The 22502-nt window shown below is 39.5% G+C and overlaps 1 protein-coding gene across 4 annotated transcripts in view; it reads right to left on the minus strand.

Moving 5' to 3' along the window:
• Positions 1–5137: 5137 nt before the first annotated feature.
• ARHGAP6 (Rho GTPase activating protein 6) overlaps positions 5138–22502 on the minus strand; it is a 327622-nt gene continuing 310257 nt past the window's right edge. For all 4 annotated transcript variants that reach the window (XM_017812353.1, XM_017812356.1, XM_017812354.1 and 1 more), the window contains exons 9-13: positions 21648–21827; positions 16910–17007; positions 10385–10647; positions 8631–8711; positions 5138–7379 (exon numbers count right to left, since the gene is read on the minus strand). In XM_017812353.1, coding sequence (XP_017667842.1) covers positions 6673–7379; positions 8631–8711; positions 10385–10647; positions 16910–17007; positions 21648–21827 — 1329 coding nt within the window. In that variant the 3' untranslated portion in view covers positions 5138–6672. The remainder of the gene's footprint in view (positions 7380–8630; positions 8712–10384; positions 10648–16909; positions 17008–21647; positions 21828–22502) is intronic.

Consider the following 22502-nt stretch of genomic DNA (forward strand, 5'->3'; position numbering starts at 1 on the left):
GAGCTCTCTTTTTTTGAACCTTACTGCTTTTTTCACAGACTTCAAAGTGGCTGATAATACTGAAGCTAGGGGGTTTGGGAATTTTTTTAGGAATATTTCAGAAGAACCTTCTTGCAGCTCAGAGCTCTTCCAGTGTTCCAGCTCTCCCTGAGATCAGAAATAAGGCCACAACTACACAAAAGCACAGCTAGTAACCTTTAGCTGCTATTGGGAGCTACAGAAATAGCCTATGGGTGTAAGGAAGAGTTTGTTCAGCATTTCACCCTTTTAAACCTTTTTATAGGAGAAGAGCCAGATGCTGCTTCCATATTCAACACTCAGTCTCCCCAAAGTGATCATATGGTTCTTGTCCTCGAGTGAACGGTGTGTTTTTACTTCCATAACCCTGCTTGGCAGGCTACCACATGCATTTTTTATTTTCTGCATGACAAAGTGCTTTTCAGTTCAAACTTCTTCCATTCTTTCTCTTCTCCTTGCTTTCTTTCTCTCTCATTCTCTTTCTATTTATCTCTTTCTTTTTTCTTTTTTTTCCTATCTTTCTTTCTTTTTCTTTCTTTCTTTCTTTCTTTTTTTCTTTCTTTCTTTCTTTCTTCCTTTCTTCCTTTCTTTCTTTCTTCCTTTCTTTCCTTTCTTTCTGTTTCTTTCCCTTATATTTATATATTCCCTTATATCTAACCTTTGTGAGGTTGAAGGTAGTAACCAGGGCTCAGGTGATCTTTTCTCTTAATGACTGAAGAGTTTTTAAACTCTAAAGGGTGCCTTGATTAGTTGGTAGCTCTTTTTCAAAGCAGACTAAATTTGAATTTCTATTGAGATGATGCAGTAAGTCATCTTCCTTCCTGACCAGGGAGGCAAAGCACCCAAGCAGGGAGCCGTCTGCCAGTGATTCCGTGTTGGGAATTGCGGTTTCTGTGTCTATAACCTGGCTGGTCTGGGCAGAGGTGGCTCGGCTTGGCAGGGTCCCATCTGGCCAGGGCAGCAGGGATGGCCCCGACTTCAAGGAGGGCTTCATCTGCCAGGCAGAGAGAGCCGGGGCTGGTGTCGGCACCTTGCCCAGGGGCTGTGTGGCCCTGAGCACACCTGTGCTCCCTGCTGGCGAGCAGCTGTCAGTGCCCCCTACACACGTGCCAAAGAAGGAGGAAGGGGCTGCTCGTTGTTTGGTTGGATGGGGTAAGATATTTGCTGATCTTTTTCCCATATATTTTTCCCATATTTTTTCACATATATTTTTCTTTACACACCAGAAGCAAATACTTTTTTTCTCAGGGCCCTGTAAATTTATTTTCTTTTAATTAAAGCTCATAGCTACGGTTGGAAGCAGACATAGGGAAATGGAATAGAGTGAACCCAGCAAAAGGAAATGGTGACTGAATTGTCCACTCGTGTCCCCTTTGTTTAACAGAGACACTGTTAAAAATTATTCGGTTTTATTTAAAAGTTTGAATAATCATTAGAAGAGCGTCTGGAGTCTGGGGCTGAAGTCCTCACCCAGAGTGCGGCAACAACCCAGCCAGAGATGCTCCTCTCACCTGCTCTAATATGCTCTTTCATCCTCTCCCAAATGCAATTCAGGAGAGAAGTGCATCAAGACAGCTCTCCTCTTCCTTCTCTCCCTTGCTCTTTGACCCTAAAACTCCAGTGGTGAAGGTATTTGCTTACTCAGAAGCAGAGGAAAGAGGATTAACCCCCCATCTTTCAAAAGGAAGATTTTATCTGCCTGCCTCCATTTGCCAGTGCTATTTAGGAATCAGTATAAGTCCCCTCCCCTCTATATGTCTAAAATGCCCAAATCAGGTTGCTTTCATAAATCCTACATTCATTTTTTAAGTCACCGAACAAATTAATTAAATTACAGCCCTGTTCATGAACACTTTTAGATCATCTGGAAACAGAGGTTTCAGTGAATAAATAAATAAATCCATGTTAAAAACAAACAAACAAACAAGAGGTGCAATTCCAGACTCTCCCTCACTTTCCAAAAAACCTGGGTTTCTTACTGTGCCATCTCCTTCTGCTGGCCAGCTCCCCAGGACCCCAGAAGCAGCACCGACTCTGCCAGCCCCAGTAGCCCTAGGTTATCCCAGGAACCCAGGGAATAACACAACATTGTTGAGGCCTCTGGATAAGTTTCACTCTTCCTAGGAGCTGGAAAGGTGTGCTGAACATTCACCATCCATTTCCTATTTTACTAGACCCTTAGGGTGGGATTCATTCCATCAGACTTGGAGGGCTACCATATTTGGGCAACTTATTTAGGCTTCCTTTATACAGGCAGGGGAAAGAAATGGGCCCTTCTTGTGACCAGCCCTTCAAAAGACACCATCCTTCACAGAAAGGCTCATGTGGGCTGTATTGATGGTGGCACAGAAATACCCATCTCTTTTCACTGAATCAAACGGGAGCCTGTAACTTTTCCAAATGCAGACACCACCTTTTGAGATGCTTTACACTTCAGAAAAATTAGATGAATGCTATTTTCAGAGACAGTGCATTTTATGACCCAGTTGCCTGGGTGGGTGTCTACATGCCTTGAATAGTTCTGTGGTCTCTGCAACAGTGTCTGGACGCTGAGACGCTTTCCCCAATAGCAACTGAAGCACAGCAGTGGTTCCCTGTTCCCAGTGATGTTGTAAAAGGACTTACTGATGTCAAAATACTCTTTAATGAGGCTGAGAACCATCTCCACCACTCTGCAGCTCTGTGAGGCTACAGCATTGCACAATGGAGATACTACTTTCTTTTTTATTTTCTTTTAATTAATGCAAAAAGAAGAGAAAGAGAGAGACAGAGAGAGGGAGCAAGGTGAGGCTCAGACATCCTGCGTGTTTCCCAGAGGAGAAAGCAGTCCTTGACCCTCTGCCAGACCAGCAACACAGAACAAGCTGATGCTCCAGAAAGGCTGGAATTGAGGTTTTTGACCTTGACCAATGCATGTGAAACAACAAAACCAGTAAAAAACCAGGAAACACCCTCCTCCTCAAACCATACAAGCACAAATTTCAGTTCATTGAACCACATCATTTCAACAGCACAGAAATTCTGAGCAGCATTAATCCATGCCATGGTGGCAGCCTGGGCTCCCAACGGAGACAGCAGAGTGCTTGAGATTTCAAGTACCCAAGTCAACAGTTGGATTGGCTCAGGTTTGTACCTCAGTCACTCTCAAGTGCTTGGCCGGGCTCCTGCCTGCAGGTTGCAGCACCAAGCCCTGCGGCTGCACAAGCAGCTGAACAGGGCTCACTGGAGGCAGCTGTCAGAGGGGGCAGCCAGTCCCACTCTCCTCCTCTCCCCTTCTCTGACCCTGTCCCTCCTCCCCCTCTGTGCCTACTACTTGTGAAAGCCACTAAGCAGCTTGATTTTATGTGTCTTTTGCACAGGGCAAGTTTTAGCCAAGTCAACAAGCCCTGGAATTCCTCCCACCACTCCAAGAGCTGGTGTAACTGATGGGAGAGGAGGCTGGGGCAAAGGGAGAAGGTTCTCCCTCAGCAGAGGAGCACAGTCTCAGAATGGGTGACTCAACAGTGCAATCACATCTTGTTTTAAAAGACAGCAGCAACAGCAATTTTCAAAGTAATATTTTGAAGTCTGTGCTTTTCCCTTTTTCCCTTGGCTGAGAGGTTCCCCACCACATCTGGCTTGTACCTAGAGCTGTACTGAATCCTTGAATTTTTTTCTTTCTGCAGCAGAAGAGAGAAGGGCAACCCCTGCTCTGTGGGAAACTCGCAGGCATCTTGTTCATGGAGCACCCACCTCTCCTGGGCTCCCCTGTGAGTGCACCTGGAAGACAACCCCTGAGAGGAAGTAATTCAGCCCATCGGGGGAAGCGGGGTATGAACCAGCATGGTGCAACAGGAAATGATGGGAGAGAACAGAACCACAGGATCTTGCTGTGAGGCCTCAAGACCTCCAGAGAAGACCTCCTCTATCACACTCTTCACTGAAGCACAGGCCCATGACCCTTTTGCTAAGGCAGGAATCCTCCTCCCCAGAGAAACAGAGAAAAAGCTTTGATATCCCCACACTACAGACTTTCCTTGTAAGAGGAGCGTTATGGTTATACAAAAGCATGTGTCATAGAAAGAAAAACACTGCAGAGATCTACAATGGGATACCACACACATCTATCAGCCAACAAAAAACTAGAAACAACCTTTCCTGGCTACTTTTCTTGTGAAATGTAAAAAAAAGACAAAAATTGTGTCACTGACTTGAGCTTGGAAAGAAGTACAAATAAAAGTTACATTCTTAATCTACTTCTGATAATTCTGCTCTGTCCTGTTCAAGTGAAAATGATACAAATAATGTAATCTTGGCTAGTGTCACTTTAATCCATTGGAATTTATACTATACCTTCTTTTTTTCCAAATAACAGTTTATTGAAATTTGTGCAGACAAGGCTGTCCTCCAGCAGTGGTCTTGTATTTTGGTTTTGTCTTTTGTTTAAACTCCATGTAGATGATAATATACAGATATTTACAAACACATACAGAGAGAGGTACTGGCAGAGAGCAATCTCTTTATGAAGCTGAGATATCCTTAGACAGCTTTCACTAAAAATATGCATGTGTTTCTGTATGTAGAAAGGGTTTTAAAATTAAGAGATAGATATCTAGTGAACATAGTATCTTCTGCAGCAGGATTTACACTATGCCTGTTTTTGAGGATTATTTGGGAGCTAATTCCCTGTAGCAAATCTGTATCAAGCCTGGCATAATACTGAGACAAGATCAAATAGTGAAGATTGCTTGTGAGAGCTCACTTTTTTCCTTCCTTATATATTACAATCATTTTAATTTGGGGTAGACTGCCTTTTTTGGAATAAATTGACACAGCGCTGCTGCAACAAGGTAGACACAAGAACCTTTTCCTATAAAGTCTCATATCAAGATGGTATTTAGAAAAGCCTTGCAACCAGCAGAAAAGAGTGAGATTTTTTCTGCACGCAGCATTCATAAAGAACCACAACAGTCAAAGGCCAAATCCTGCCCCTTTCTACTTGGTTTGGTGTTTTTATCTTGTAACTTTATTTGGGAAATGGAAATATAAGAGGAAATGGAGATATGATGGGCAGACTCTTTATATGATGGATTTTAAGCCTCAAACTGAAGTAAAACCTTGGATCTTGTATATTTAAGTAGCATTTGAAGGTGGTCCTTAAGCTCCTAAGCCTTTTACATGTTTTTTGACAAAGATACTCAAGAATGTAACAAAACCACATTATTTTCCCCATAAACCTTACTTCAAAAAAAGGAGCAAAAAATATGCTCGTTGTTTTGCTTAGCTTTTTATTCCATCATTATGGCACAAGATAGAACTTAAAGACAACATTACTGTATATGTCTTCAACTTCATTAAAATTAAGACTAATATGTTTTATAAAATTATTTTATATGATACATTTTCCCTTATCGAGTGTTAATAAGGATTTTCTCTAGAATACTGCGGCACATTGCCACCTGCTGGTCACAAGCCGTTCTGCAACTTAAAAACACCACAACGTGTATAAAACAGCAACATTAACAACGCAACATATAGGTACTGAGGAAGTATTACTGACCCAGACTTTGGCACAATATTTATAGAAACGCAGTTGTGAGCTTCTCCAAACCACATGTTCATTTCTGAAACTCTGCTTGACTCCCTTTCGTATGTCTGCCTGCATTTTTTTCCCTTCTCTAACTTTCTTAATGCTGGAGCTTTGTTATTTCAAAGGAAAAGCCATATTCCTTCTCAGTTGTTACGCATCTGAATTTATGGGGTTTGGTTTTCTAAAATTTGGATTCCAGTTTATTGTTTTAGAACAATACATAACATCATACATGTATAAATATATATATTATATCCTGTATATATAACATTGGGTTTCCTTTAGAATGGGAGGGCAGACCTTTGCACTACATCCTTAGTTGGTTTAGGCATGATGTTGGTCTTAGCTGATTCTCTGAGTTGCTTCCTACCAGAATCTAAAAAAATACTTTTACAATCTTGTACCGAATTTTAAATTTTTTTGAAAACATATTTATAAGAAAAAAATATTTGGTATTTTCCCCTCTAAGTTCACTACTACCCTTATAAAATATATGGCTTTTCACGTTCCACTCTATTTTAGTGTTTTTCAATAGGCAGTGAAAAGAAGGACAACTTTCCCCTTTAACAGCTTTTTTTATATATATATATATATATATATAAGCACAGAAACCAGCTTGTGCACTTTCTATAGAATTCCAATGCATATCACGGTAATGTAAGTGCAGTGATTTTAAAAAAAAAGCAGTCATGATTGATTGACATCTGTATATGAAAACATAATATATGATTATCATACAATACCCATTACAGAATATACAATCATCAAAACTGCAGATATATAAATACATTTTTAGCAACATCAAAGCAACAGTTTTATCTTATACACAGCATATGCATACAGTTATTACACTAAAATTTTCATCTTGTTTTTTTTTCAAAAGTTTGCTGAAAAACAGGAACATACTGTATTTGTAAAGTAACTGCTTGACAGTGCTGTTACAAAATTAAAGTGAACAAAGTTTTAAAAAAGTATATGCAATTCAGCTGATATAAAACAAACAAGCCCTCCCTGTTTTCCAATGTCACCGCTGTTTTCCTATGAAACAGAGGCACAGGTATGAGTGGCAGCTCTGCAGAGTCAGATCATACAAGGGTTTCTGGGAGAGCATCAGGGTTATCGGCTGATAAGAGCTCCCAAATTTGCCACCTCTCCCTTTGCCACTCATTCCAGTCCGCCTCTGAAACGCTTTTACTGTTCTGACTGTGAGGTGCTGTGGAACAGGTGTGACCCGCTTGTGTGTGCAGGGCCGGCCGCTCCTGCCTGGAGGTGGCCTGGTCAGGGGCTCTGGCTGGTGGCCCTCCAGCTGCTCTCGGCCCTGAACCTTTTTCTGGGCGTTGAAGTCTCCACAAAGAGTGCAACGTTGAAGAAACACTTGACTGCTGTGACGAAGCAGGGCTTGGTTTTGCTGGGCCTGGGTAGGGGGGTGGTGGGCGCTCTTTTCTGTAGGATGGCTTGGCTGTGCTTTGCAAACAACCCGCGTTCGAGTCACGCTCACTGAGGTCCTCCACACTGCTTAAAGTCAAGTGCTGCTCCGACTTTGAGTGTGACAGGTCTGAACTCCTGCTGCCAACTTCAATTTGTGCGTTACTGCACACGCGGGACACCATGGGATGGAGCTGACACTCGGGAATGGCAGCTGTTGTTTGGCTCCTTCGCATGACCTGCCTGCCGCTGTCCAATTCTGAGGAGCTGCCCTGCCACCGAGGAGAATACATGGTGAGGTTCCCCTGGGAAAGAGAGCACTGTCCGGGCCGCAGCAAGGTGCTTTCATAAATATTGCCGTAAGAACCTGGGGGACAGAGTCAGAAAGACAACATGAGTCTGCAGAACCATTTACGTGGCATTAAACAAGTTAATGCTTTTCCCCCTCACCACACTGTAGAAGAGGGATGGGGGCTTTTACCATCAGGTTGTGCCACTGCAGGTATATCAGCCCCACCTCCAGCTGAACCTGGGGACACGGAGAAGCAGCCCTACGTGCATCTGAACCACATCTAATATGTTACCTGTTGACTCTAATACTTTGCTCTGTCATAAAGCCTTATGGTACTTAACATTTTTCAAATGAAGAGTGGAGGGGGTTGGGGAGTGTTTTAGTCTCACAGTTCCTCTGTGAGGTGGGTGCAGATGGGAGAAAAACAAAGGCAGGACAGGTCAGGAACTGGCTGGGAACACACTGACTAGCAGCAGGGTCAGCACTGGAGTTGCCCAACTCACAGCCTGTGCTTGTGCCACTGTGGCAGCTGCTCTCAGATCTCCACTGGATGTCCACCTTCCAATAAAGCAAGTCCAGAGGAGGGCCATGAGTTGATAAGGGGACTAGAGCACCTCCCCTATGAAGACAAGCTGAGAAAGTTTGGGCTGTTCAGCCTGGGGAAGAGAAGGCTGCATGGAGACCTCATAGCAACCTTTCAGTATCTGAAGGGGGCCTACAGGGAAGCCAGAGAGGGACTCTTCATCAGAAACAGTAGTGATAGGACAAGGAGTGATGGGCACAAATTGAAAGAGGGGAAATTTAGGAAAATTTAGGAAATTTTAGATATCAGGAAGAAATTTTTTACCATGAGGGTGGTGAAACACTGGAACAGGTTGCCTGGGGAGGCCGAGGATGCCCCAACCCCAGCAGTGTTCAAGGCCAGGTTGGATAAGGCCTTAAGCAACCTGGTCTAGTTGGAGGTGTCCCTGCCCATGGCAGGGGGTTGGACTTAGATAATCTTTAAAATCCCTTCCAACCCTTAACATTCTATAGTTCTATGACTCTATGAATTTTAAAAGAATATAAAACTATTTATTGAAGTAACTTTAAAATTACTTTTTATATTATCTTTGATAGTTTGAATTGTTGCTGTTTCCCTGTATTCCACTAAATACCAAGAAGTATAACCACTGTGCTTCTCTGTATTCTACTGAAGAGTCACCTTTCAAAAGCCCAACCCTGGACAACATGAATTCTCCTGCTGGTTTTACTGCGATTTCTTGAAACCAAGAAATTGTTTTTGTCTTTGCCAGATTTGGGCTTAAAACTTGAGAAGTAACTGACCTGTCATTGCTGGATCTTTGCAGCCACTTTTCAGCGTTGAATGCCAAGTGCCCCAGATATCAAAATGATCTTCAGAAGCATCTAAACAGCAGTAAAAGCAGGGGAAAGATGATGAATCAATCTTCTTAAAGACATTATTTAGAAATATACCAGTGGAATGGTAAAACCTTGTATATGTTATCAGAGTCATTAACATCTGTTAGCATCTTTACTGTGCACCTAACACAAACATCTCAAATGTGAGACCCCACCCGGAGTACTTCATACAGTTCTGGTGTCCCCAGCATAACAACATGGAACAGTTGGAGCAAGTCCAAAGGAGGGCTATAAGTTGATAAGAGGACTGGAGCACCTCTCCTATAAAGGCAGGCTGAGAAAGTCCATTCCAAACCCTGAGTATTCTATGTATTTGTTCACAGCTATTTTTTGTTTCAGGCTCAGATCCTGCAATGGATTCAGCAAGCTCTGTGTGGGGAGGGCGCCTGAGTGGGATGAGTCCTTAAGTCCTCTGAATTATTGAAGCCAGAGAATTTGCCACAGGAACAGGAAGATTTGGTCCACAGAAGGTAGTTTCTGGCAAAGCTCCCTCAGGCAGCCCCAGCCCCAGGGGTCACTGTAAGGTATGCTCTATCAACCCAAAGATGCTGCTGGTCTTACATGGAAGTGCAGCCACAAAATAGAGATTTAATGAAATGCACATATCAGGCATTGTGCCGGATTATAAACAGTTTCATGCCTTCTTCTGGTTCCATCTGTCAGTAGAGGAATTCCGTAATTTGTCATGGCCCACTACCGTTGTGATGGATATTAAAGTCCAAAAGATGGTTAATACGATAAAACTTCATGTGATTTCCTTTTCATAGCTTAATAGAAATCTGAACAAATGTTTAATCCTATTCAGAGATTTAGATGCTGAATATGAAAGATAAGTGCCCACTGGCATTTATAAAGCATATAATTGAGATATTAGTGTAAATCCCATTAATTCCCAAGGGAAGTGCCTAACTAGTACCTCTGAAATGAAACCGTTTCAAAAATACCACCAAACAGTTATGTGCATCCCTAAGCATTGAAAGTTCTTTATGTCTGGCTCACTAAGTATGAATTTCATGGATGACAATTTTTTTAATACATATTTTTATAGGAAAAGCATCTTGAAGTGCTGGTGAGCTATTAGACTAAACCCCAGTTCTTTACCAAAGAAATCATTCAGGTATGCACTCCTTAAGTAGCTACAGAAATTACGGATCCCTGAACTAGTATTGCTTGGTGTGTAATTGGCCACAGATGTAAAGCTGTGCAGCTCGGCTATGGTCTCCAGTGACAGGGTGTTGAGGTAAATCTTTACAGTTGGAGAAAATCTGTAGCTTGAAGTCTCAGATTTTTCCAGTCTGGACCATAACCTTGCAGGCATTACAGTCCCACAGATCAGGACTAGACTTTGCCATGCTGTCACAGGCTGAAAAGCAGGACATACATAGTTCTACTTTCCTAAAAATAGCTCCAAGTTTTGAGAAGTGCTATACCAAGAGCATCCCTGACACTTGGCCGAGTTAATGGGGAGGACTCAGCACAGACCCTTTGGGCTCAACACAAAAAAAAAAGGATGTTGGTCTGCCATTTTTTTGTAAGGTTATTTACATGATGGCTCCTCAAATCATGGTAGCTGATAATCCAAACCTAGCACTTTTCAATTACTTCAGAAATCTCCATCAGTCACTGAGGAGGAGGAACATGAGCAGGAGGCACTATACCTTTTCCAGCCTGCGATGCAGAAGAATTCTCCTTTGGCTTAGGCTGCAAGTGTCCAACCAGCGTGTACTGCTCAGGTACCTTGTACAGCTTATCTGGGCTGCGAGCAACTTCTTCTTGTGATGCCAGCAGCGAGCGCTCAGACAGTACCGGGGAGTTGTTGTCATATGGGGAGACATCGCCACTTGAAGCTTTGTTGGAGTCTGTGGAAGAATGTCTTTCTCCTGCAGAGTAGGAACCTTCTGACCTCATCATCTCAGGGCTCCTGATAAATTTTGATAAACAAACTACTATTAATAAAAAATGCTTTATGTTCACAGCTAGAAGTGCAGTTTAACATCAAGACCAGGTTGAATGGGGCTCTGAGCAACCTGGTCTAGCAAAAGGTGTCCCTGCCCAAGGTACGGGGTTTGAAATAAGATGATCTTTAAGATCCCTTCCAACACAAAACATTCTATGATGATACAGATAAAATCAAATACACGAGAATGGTCACAGCTGCTGAAATGAAAACCTTCAGAAGCAGTTACAGAGGTGGATTTTCCATGAGTAAAACTTTTGTCATGAAATGGCCAGCAGAGGCCACTCAAACTCAAAGGATGTTGCTGTCGAGAACAAAAAAACTCCCACACAACTGTACAGTAAACCACACGAAACTAAGAAGTGAATCAATTCCTTATGTTACCTTGACAATTTAGCTTGTTATAGCAGTAAAGCTGAGGGCACGATAGGGAAAATTAATTTGATGCTAAGCAGTATGCTAAAATAATTTCTTTTCTTGTGAAGTTTTGCACAGTCAGTGAAATCAAGCACTCAGCTCACCTCTCATGCTATGAGAATGATTTTCTTCTAGACACATCAGAAGGTAAATATTCTACAGGGGACAAATAGATGTATCTACCGTACTTATGACTGCAGCAACAAGCAACTGGATCTCCTGATACCTTCTACAACTTCTTTTACCTTTTCACCTTTACATCAGCAACTGCATTTAATTTGGACAAAGAAAGGCAAACAAAGCCCCTGACAAAGTACAGCCAAGGCTCAGAGAGACAACTAATTTTTGAAATGTGTTGGGAACATTGAGGGAGATTTCTTGAACTGTCACAGTTTACTACACAGAACAGGAGGCAAGCTGTGAGTCACTGTGAGTCACTGAACATCACAAAGAATATGTAGAAATACTCTGTAAACAAACATAACTTTTTTCCCTATTTTTCCCTAATTCTCTAATTAATATTTCTCTTACTCATTTTTAATTTCTCTGAACCTTTGTTTTTTACATGCTCATCTTTTCCTTCTCTTGAGTCAAACACTTCTCTGTGACCTCTTGTTAGTATCTGTTCTAATTAAATGTGATACAACAGAGGCTCATTCTTGTAAATGTCTGAAAATGCTCAGCCCTTCTCAGAGTCAAATCCAAAGACAGCTTTAACTGTGTGAGCAGCCAAAACTCATTTCTCGTTATGGAACAATAACCCCGTTTCCAGACAAATGAAATAAAACTGCAGAAATAAAGAAAACACACAGCTAGCCACAGAACATTGAATATTAATACAGAAATAATGACAAAACTTAACTTTCAAGCTGGTTTTTTTTCACCTGGCCAATTTACACATTGTATGTCCCAAAAAATAAAATATATACACTCAACAGCATGATTATTATGTTAGTCAATATTCATTTTTTTCAGTATAAAACAAACCATAAAGCATTGGGAATTAATTAAATAAGGTTACTCTTCACTAACTCTCAGTGAGAAAACCATCACTGAACTGATCCTATCCTGAACTTTAACTGGGGCTTACTCAAACAAATAGAACTGCCATTTGGCTAAGTAGCTCTGTTCCAGGCTTCCCAGTGTGTTAATGTTGAGGAGTCATTAATTTAATTTAAAAAAAAAAAAAGAAAAAAAGAAGAAAGAAAAAAGCCTCAATTAGGTAACCTCCCATCTCAACTTCTCCTCTGAAGATGAGTCCAACACAAATTAATTGATAAACAGCCACACACTGAGGAATTATTGTATTTTAAGTATGTATAATTCTATTACAAACCTTTTTTCCCCTTTTTTTGCCCTCCTAAGTTCTAAAAAACCCTTGCACAGTGATATGAGATTTAAGTAATGTCTTGGGAATTTAAGAAGAACTAGAAAGACCTCTTAGAAAAGGGGAGAACTGTTAGAATCTATAGGTTTCCTATGACCAAATGTCTTTCTCTCCAGCTTTCTAGACCGAATGTCATCTAAAGCTCACCCTGCCAGCTTACAGACATACACTGGTGACACTACTGGTGACACCAAAAAGGCTTATCACATCTAAATCTTTGCAGCACCAAAACCTAACTGTACTGCATAGGGCAAAGACAGAGGTAAACCACCACTCAGCCATGGCAAGGTAACACAAGGAAGAAGGGAAACAGAAATGGAAATGAAAGAATGTGAGAACATAAATTTGAGCTTTGTGAAACACTGATTTCATGTCTTACCTTGAATGATCTGTTATAGTCTATCTCTTCTCAAGACAGAGCTCCTGCTAAAAATTTACCTGAATGGAAACTTTCAAGTCTTTCAAAAGATTCAAACATTCAAGTTTCTAAACTGATTTACAGTTTCTGCTGGTAAGACCATGCTATTTTATATATGCGTGTGTATATATATATATGTGTATATATATATATATATGTATGTATGTATGTGTATATATATATATGTATGTATATATATAAAATAACTTTCAAATTTGTTTAGAAAAAATAGCTTTAAAAATCAAAGGATGTGCCTGTGGATTCTGTCAATCTTACTACAAAAAATCATCAAAATGGATTGAGTAATTTAAAGCTGGAAATTGAAGTCATACATTTGCTATGCTCTTAATGAACAAAATAAAACACAACTTGCAAAAGACTTCAGTTTGTATCTTCGCAAAGAACAAATTCTCACGAATTCCTTAAAACAAAACTTTTGCATCTGTTTGCTTTATTGTTTGAGTTCATTAGCAAACAGATGTTTACTAAAATTCAAAATTCTTCTTCCCTTGGATAGTGAGATTCTTTACCCACATGCCAGGGAAAAACTAAATTGGGAAGGAAACTTCGCAAGATACCCACTTGTTTATATGCAGTCTGTGAAGAAGGGCAGATTATGGCCCCCACAGAGAATAAATAGATGATTCTGTGCAATCAAATGTGAGAAATGGGAAGGTACGTAAAGTATTTTCCAGTGGCTATGAAGTATGTTAAGGAAAATATTTAAAAAGTGGTTAAGTACAAATGGAAAGGTTTGAAAGCTGCAAAATCAACCTATGCCACATGAGTTCAAAAATACGATTTCAGATTCCAAACCAACAGGCATCCTTCTATGAATTTATGCTAGTCACCAGAGTCTACTTGCATGGATAAACTGGCAAAATGTTAATAGTAATACTTACTTCTACTGGGGATATTCCTACTTTTCTACTAGCATCAAAGTTATCAAAACAGAAATCCCTTTCTGTTTCTGGCAGAACCCCTTTTCTGCTATACCTTAAAGCTTCTGAGTGGGAAAACAATTATGCCTTCAAGAGGCAAATCATATGGAGTGTGATGGCTTGGCAGCACACAGTAATTTCCACACATATTTGAGCAACACAGGTGCCACCAACAAACCAGATTACTATGGGATTATGATGTGGTTGCTACTGTAACAGGGTAGAGGACTCCATGATTCACAGGGCCTCTGCAGTTTTGAAAACTGCATTTACACATACTGTATACTCCATGATTCACAGGGCCTCTGCAGTTTTGAAAACTGCATTTACACATACTGTATGACCTATGGCTTCATCTTTGTGCCACAGTTAAGATGGATTAAAACCCACCATCATAATCCAAAAACATAAAAAACTTCTGTAACTTTGAAACTCATTTACTCTAAAAGGACTACTAACCATTATAAGCAATAAATAATCATAAGAAATAGATTTTATTTTTTGTTAGTTTAAAGATGCTTCATCTTACAGCTGTAAACCCCAAATTCCATTGTCATCAAGCCAACATACAAAAAATTGGGGAGTCATCCACAAAAGCACACTTCACAATTGCTGCCATTTGTAATTAGCGCTTTACCATGAACAATTCTCAAAAATTCCCTGACACACCGTTCACAATGCTCAGCTCTTAAGAGAACTAAAAGATGAGAAATATCTGATTTGTCCTCTCCGGGGAGGAAAAGAGATTGTGTCTTCTCTGTTAGACCAGAGCCAAGAAAGTATTTATAATGACAGCAAAAGCAGAAATGTGAGGGCAAGTGTAGAAGCAGGACTGTCAAAGCAATTAATGTGACATTAAAGTCTTGAAGCTCATTCTGTACTCTACTATATGCAGCCAACTAGCTCTTCTGATGAAGACTGTCTCAAAAATATGCAAACTTTTCTGTTCCACAGATCCACATTTGGATCTTGAGTACGTGACCAGGCAATTTCCAAGAGCAGTAAGGATGCATTTTGAAGTCTCATTTTTATGAAATCAAGACAAACATCTCCTTGTTGTCTACTGCCTCACATTTCTTATTGGAAAAATAAGCAACAAATACGTAGCTTCAAAATTGAGATTATACTCTGAAATAGATTCATCTCTTAAGAGCATCACACTCCTAGCAATAACATTTAAGCAACATTCCCTCTAATTGCCTGGAATATCTTAACCAAGAAGTTGCAATCACAGTGAAAACATATCTCATTAACATTAAAAATAAATCACTTACATGATAGCAGAGTAGAAGAAAAATGACAGATAGTAAGTTTTTCCTATCTCAGTGATATTTATCTGCCCATTACTGAAAACACAATAAATTAGTACTAATGTACCTATACGTTCCTATTTGGCTTCAGAACCTTTCCTTACAAAATGCCTTTTGTCAGTTGTGACCACCTTTCCACAATAAATCCATTTTCTCCTGTAACTGTGCATGCTGGCTAAAGGTAAGGAAGCTCAAGGAAAGGTCAATTAAGGAAACAGGATCTAACAGTAACCTGTTACATCCACAATGATTTGTGACTAATTTATGCTCAATTGATATGTGTAGTCACACGTGAGACACAATTTTACGTCTTTTTATTATATAGACACTGAAATCCAGCATGAAGGTTTGCATTAGCTTGAGTTAGAAATAATACGATCATTCCAAACTGAGGGCTTAAAAAAAGAAGTCTCTACAGACTTTACCTTATATCATGTGATTTGCAGTCTCTCCTAATTGTAATCCTGGCTCGTGGCAAATGTGAAACAAGTGTAAAAGACAGCTAATGTACTTGTAAACTATCTTGTACTTATTGTGATCTAAATACACACATGTACTTGTCGGTTAGACAAACTAGCTGAAATTATTTCACATAGAGAAAATTACCCCAAATCAGATATCTGTGATAATTTCCTACTGTATGTTATCTGTTCATGTGGTTAAGTTAGCAAACTAATAAAATCCTTTATAACACAATACATTCTGCATATATTTTTATTTCCAAATTTTATAACTGAAGAAAGCTTTTCCCCCTAGGTGTTTAAAACTCAACTATTTCTTGTATACCTTTTCGTTTAAAGCCAGGCACACTATTATATTACCTCCAACTATACAATGTTCAGAGGGAGAGAAAAAAAATTATCGCTAACTGACTGTACAAATTCAATTTAATTATATTCTGAATGCACTAGGCACTTTCCACAAACACAGGAAGACAAAGTCCAATCTGTCCCAGAGAGTTTAGAGTCTAGGAAACCTCTTAAAAATTCCTTACAGCAAGTCTGTCAAATTTTGTGATTTTTGGGTCTGACATATTGGTATTCACTAGAATAAAGACAATGACTGTGTGGTCCCATGAGCTAGCCAGGAATCCTGTTAAAATGAATGTACAAACTCATAGCATTAAGGCACAAGGGTGCAGACATATATACACCATACACAAAGTCACAATATGATATATATCATAACTGCAAGAGTGATCGGTGTGGGATTTTTCTCTTCAGATCTTTCACAAAGCATACAATTAAATAATATCCAAAGAGTCTCCATAAACGTGCTGTTGTGGCAGTTGATTTGTTTACAATGTCCTATGTGTATACAATAGGAAAAGAATGACAAACTGGTCAAGCAGCTCACCAGGATGGTATTAAGGCACTCCAGAGTGTGTTTCAAGGATAGTGGAATAACGCCTCCTGTTACTGAAGACTACAACAAACCCAAGACATAAACCAGCAGATCACTAAAATACATCCTGTCAGGTAATAGTGCACTGAATATTCTTATGTACATGTCACTCTGTTCTCTGCAGCAGAACACAATCTTTCCTCAGAACTGGGAAACAAGTTTTGTCTTTAGAAAACACTGTACAAGAGTCATAATTTCTTTGGCAGAGTCTGTGTAATGGGGAGAGTAGTTCTACACCACTGTAGACAGTGCAGAAGAGCTGTGGAAAACTGGAACCTTTTGAACACTTCCAGTGGGAGATACAAAATTCCCAGCAGAAACAGGGATGATGAAAAAACAGATTACTCACGATGACTGGGAAGCTTTCCTCCTCAACAAATAGTCCACAACATCTGGGTCAGTCTCTAATAAGCTGATAAGCACTTCATTCTGTAGATCAGGGGAAACCTATGAAGACATCAAAAAATACTCAGCTGGAGATTAATATCCTTTCACCAGCAATTTTGGTACTATGCTTAATCTAAAAGACCAAGCACAATATGTTTACAGAGAGTACATAAAATATTCAGAAGGCTCCACTTAAAAGAGAAATTTCATGTAACAAAAGATAAAGTAGGACTAAGGATCGCTTTGCACAATGTTAAATGCTGATTACTGTTGAATACAGTTGGTATCCAGTTGGCTTTTACACCTGATAATAACAGTGGGATTACTCATGTATCACAATCTCAAAAGCTTCAGTTTAAGGTCCTCACCTTACATCCCTATTGAAAGATCTGTGGGCATTGACATTTACAAATCTCCATTCCAAGGAACCGTACTTCTCCTCTTCTAGAAACAATGTGAAATGTAATTACAACAGAAGGAGAATGTTTCTTCATATATTCCATCGCATTTGACTTATTTATGTCCTTCTCTTATGGAAATTTCACGGTAATTGTTCTATCTATGAAGATCTTCAGTTGCTTCATTTCAATGAGGGCTGCCAAAGGTCAGCATTTTTCTAAATGAAGCCTTATAAATATTTAATGTTCAGGTATCCATATAGCCAAATCCTGAGATCTTAGAAGCATTTAAATTCCTGCTTATGCTCAATAAGACCTTGAATAATTACAGAGTTCACCTGTCCATAACTCAGGCTTACAAGTGGGTCCTGCTAGATCTCCAGCCACTCTGAGCAACAGGTTCAGCTGGAATTTGTGTCACCTTCTTTGGAGTCTGACCTTCTGATTTGTTAACCTTCTCTTTGCACTTTGTATGGAGGTGAACCTTCAAAATCCTTGATAGTTTCAGCAGATGCAGGATACAGCAACGTCTCCTGGGCACGTAGCAGAAATGGCACCCCAAAATCTGCACAAGTAAACTTTGTGCTTCCAACTGCACTTTTCAGGAGTCTTATCAATCCTTAAGTGAGTATGTCTACATCACAGTGGAACATTCAACTCGAACTTCAAAACAATGAAACAGATGAAACCATCCAAAAAACTTGAACTAACAGTCCAGGTTCACTCATGACAGATAGAACTGGAGACAAGACAATCCCAGCAAGAGGTTATCAACTGTTTTTGGATGCAACTTGTCAGGGCCTGAATATCTTGACCTTCAAGTCACACTGCATGGGCCATTTGTTCTCCCTGATGTTTCCTGGGAAACAGGAATTACTAACAGATTGCCCACAGGAATACCTCAGTTTGGGAGGTATTTAGGGAGTCAAGTAACAGAAAAGGCCTATTTCTTTAAATAAGGAAATAATTAGAAAACAAATGAAGATATGCATAATTTAATTCAAATTGATCCACAATCTCTATGAGAAACTTGTGTAACCACACACTCATTTTTTAAAATTTGTATTCAGTCTCTAAGCTGGAAAAATAGCTTACTGATGGTCCCTGATATACTAGTCTTTAAATAAATTATTTTATCTTTATAGGAATATATTTTTGGAAACCTAGTGTGCTGTAACTTCTTCATTTAGACAGCCCTTCTATACTGTAGAATAAACTCCAGAAAAAGTTTAAGGGTAAAACAGAATCCACATCTTTCTGTCTGAAACTTACTATTCAGTTTTATATCAACTAACTTGCAAGAATCTACTGAGATTTTGTCAGTAAAATAAAAATATGTTTTCCATTATTAAAAAAAAAAAAATCAATCTTTCATTCCATCAAAATGATTCTGAAAAAGTTCCAGCTAGAATTTCAGTTCCAACAGAAACCCAAACTTAACAGTTCTATTGAGTTATAGGGCTTCCATCTGAATGAATGAGGACACATTAATGAATGAATCTTCAACTGGATTTGTACTGATGGTCTCTTTGCTAGCTTTCTACTGGGTTTTATTGCTCCTGTGCAGCAATTTTCTTCAGTTTAGTTAAGTAATTTGGTAAGTGTAGACATGATATGCATGTAATTATAAATTTACAGTTATAGAGAACTACAATACTGGTATCTCAGGAAGATGTCACAATAACTATTACTGAATTAATTGTTTAACTGGCAGTTGTGTCTGAGTAGATGGATGAGAACCTGAAATTTGGGGACAGAAGGGAAGCCAAGGCACTGCTGAAATAACAGGTATTGAGAACATACAAGGATGTATCAGAGTTGTCAGGACTCCAGTACAGTAGATAGTCTGATGTTTGGTGCTGGGTGCTATTATGAGAGTCATAGCTGTTGAGACACAAAAGGTGGAGAGACCCTCGAAGTGTCTCCTTTGTGCTGTTCCCTGCTACTGATGTGGCACAGAAAGGCAGTGTGTGCCTTTCTCTGCAGTGGGGAGGCCACAGTAGCCCCTAACAGTAAAAATAAGAAATTTCATCACTATGTAGTGCTTCTTTGCAGCAGGGCTGGGTTTGGGTGCTAGGAGATGAAAATGCATGACCAAGCTGCTGTTCTCTATCCTCTATGCTGAGGCAAAGCCAAAAAGATGAAGGGTGGTTGAGTTGTGCCTCCTTGCATTGAGCTGCTGGACATAGTTCAGGGACTGGCAAAGAACAGTCCTTTATACATTTCCATAAAACATTTTAATGTATCCCTAAGTTTCACTGAAATGGAAGAATTGGATATGAAAGATCTTATCATCACTGACATCTGAAGAAAGGTTAGATTCCATCTTCTATAAGAAATCCACATTTCTTATTCCATATTGATGTTACTGATAGTTGCTTAGTAAAAACAGTGCTCAGTATCATGGGTTGTTCTGACAAACAGAACCTCCCTGACCACTAATATGTTAGAATCATTCTGATATCGTGGTCTGGGTACCCCAACACATCCCGGTTTCCTAGGTTTTGGTTCACAAATGTTGTTCCAATTTCAATGCTGAAGCCAATCACAGTTTTATAACCTCCCCATATATAACAGTAACAGAAAGAAGAAAAAAAAAGAAAAAAAGAAAACCAAACACAAAAGCACCTTAGTAGAAACACACTATGTTACAGCTGTAGCTGAATGCTTAAGTCCAGATGTTTTTCTTTTTTTAGTAGTATAAATGTCAAGTATAAACAGTAAAAGTTGTTCTAGAAAACAAAAGAAAACTTTTTTCCCACACTTCGTTTAACCTTCAGATGAAAGTGCAAGTGCTGAAGAGATAGAGGAAAAAATCTGTCATAATTAAAAGAGCCCATATGTAGGTTAGTCTAACCTTAGCCCCAACCTTTCCAGAGTGAAAGCTGGAATGTATGCCTAAGTACTATGTACTGAGATATGTCTGTGTTGTAAGAAGTTCTTGAAGAGAAACAGTAAGAAATCTTCAAGTATTGCAAGTATTCTTATTCAAGTATTATTTTAAACTTGATAGTGTCATCCCCACTCTGGGCCAGCAGACCTTCCTCCATGAGTGCAGTTCTGTCACTTTCTTTTCCTGATGTTGAAGGAAAAATAGCATCTAACATTTCCCTAAACTGTGAAAAGCATTGCAAAAGAAAAGAAAAAAAGACTGTGCCTCAATGATACAAGAATAAAAATATATGCAAGGAAAACCACAAAGAAGTTCATCTGAGGCTAAGATTGATAGGCAGGGCTCGTGACTGCTTCTCATGCTCTTCTTCCTGTTGAAATCTGATAGACACCTTCCCCTTACAGTACTACATGGCCATCAGCCCACAGTTCAGGCTTCTCCATCTTCTTCCAACAAGGTCTCCAGCACTCAGCTTTGCTGAAGCACTAAAGGAGGTTTTCAGAGTGTTCTTTCTGCTTTGGGAACTTATCTCCTCAGTGTAACATACTGTGCTGCTTAGTTTAAGGACATAACAACCAAAGCTATTTCCACTTTTTCAAGACTACTGGTTGTGTTAGGATGTGTATGTTTATTAAAATGAAGACAGGATAGTGCACACAGGTCTGACTGGCCTTTGCTACCCCAGAGCAGGGCCCTCTCAGGCACAAGTCATACTGAGGTGGCCTATAATTTTGTACACAAAAAGAGCACAAGGTAAAGCCACAGAATTAACTGTCCAGGTAACTGCTAGGCATTAGGAATGTGATTTAACTAAGCTGCATCTTAAGTAAACAACATGTCCAAATCCAAGGCCATTAGCCTTCTTATGAAGAACTTCCTTGCTTCAGCAAGAGAACAGAAGGGAACTCAGGAACTACACGGATTTATGTTTTGCTCCTCTTATCCAACTGAAAAATGAGAAAGCTTTGTCCTTCCTCTTCATCCAAGCAACAAAAAAAGTCTCTGTTACTTAAACTAACCAAGGATCTCTTAATCCCTGCAGAAAAACTGGCTTCCTGACTTCCAAAGTTGAGATGTGAAAGGTCATTTTCATTCTTGTCCATGCATTGTTTAGTATACACCTGAATAGCCAACCCCATCATTTCCACAGACAGAAATCTTCTAAGGAATATACCCTTAATTACACAGAAATCATTCCAGGTAAGATGTAAGTACACATTTTTAATACTTTTACTTACTGCAAATCATTCTCCTTGATAGAAGACTACTTTTTTTTTTCTGATACTAATTGATCCTAATGTAATGCAGCTTCTACAGTTTATTTCATCTCGTCTACTTTAAGACCAATCAGGTATTCTCTCTCTTATCTTAAAAATGTATAGGAGTAATATGAAAAAATATCCACCTACCATGAAAAGGGCTTCATAGTTTTCAATCATCTTTTGTACGACAGCTATGATAGCAGTACTCTCTTCAGCTCGAGCTGAGCTCTGAACTGAGAATTCCTTGTCTGTAGATTTCTGCTTGTGCAACAGGTTAGGGCCAAAGATGGTAGCCAGGTTAAGTGATGTCATTTTGTTCCCAGTAATCTAGAAAACAGAATATAGATGAGGTGGAATCTCACAGGGTGTAATGTATACAGACATGTATATACACATATCTACACACACTCGAACCCCTACACACCCACACAAAAACACACACACTCTCTTCCTTATTTTCACAGATGTTTCACTCATCAAAACCAAAACCTAGCACTAAGTCAAATAAAAAATGAACAATTTTTAGAAATCTTGAAACACCTTGTTTGAACATCTCTGCAACAAGTACTGTGGGTATTCAGGATATATTTTTAAATTAACTGGAGGAGTAGAAGGTGGAAGTACTTCCTGCCCTTAGTTCCCTGGAAGCTTGACAGTGGCATACTTCTGAACTCAGAGAAACCTCCCTCCTACTTCACCATCCCAACACGTTATCATCTCTTAGGACCAAATACTGAAAACTCCTAGCTTTCTCAAATAGCACTCACGATTTGAAAGCCATACAGTGATACTCTTCCATGTTTAAACACTTTAGATAACTAAGGAACAGGCTTGTTATTTTTACTAGTATTTGCCTGCATTTTTGCTTGTTTGCTAGAACATGACAAATGTTTACTTGTTGGGTGAATTTTTTGGTTTGTTGTATTTTTACCTTTCTTCCTGCTTTTATAGATCTGGGCTCAAAGAAGCAATAGTAACCTGAATTTTGAGGAAGAAGAAGGC

This window comes from Lepidothrix coronata, unplaced genomic scaffold (assembly GCF_001604755.1).
Source record: "Lepidothrix coronata isolate B3197 unplaced genomic scaffold, Lepidothrix_coronata-1.0 Scaffold35, whole genome shotgun sequence".
Classification (NCBI taxonomy): domain Eukaryota; kingdom Metazoa; phylum Chordata; class Aves; order Passeriformes; family Pipridae; genus Lepidothrix; species Lepidothrix coronata.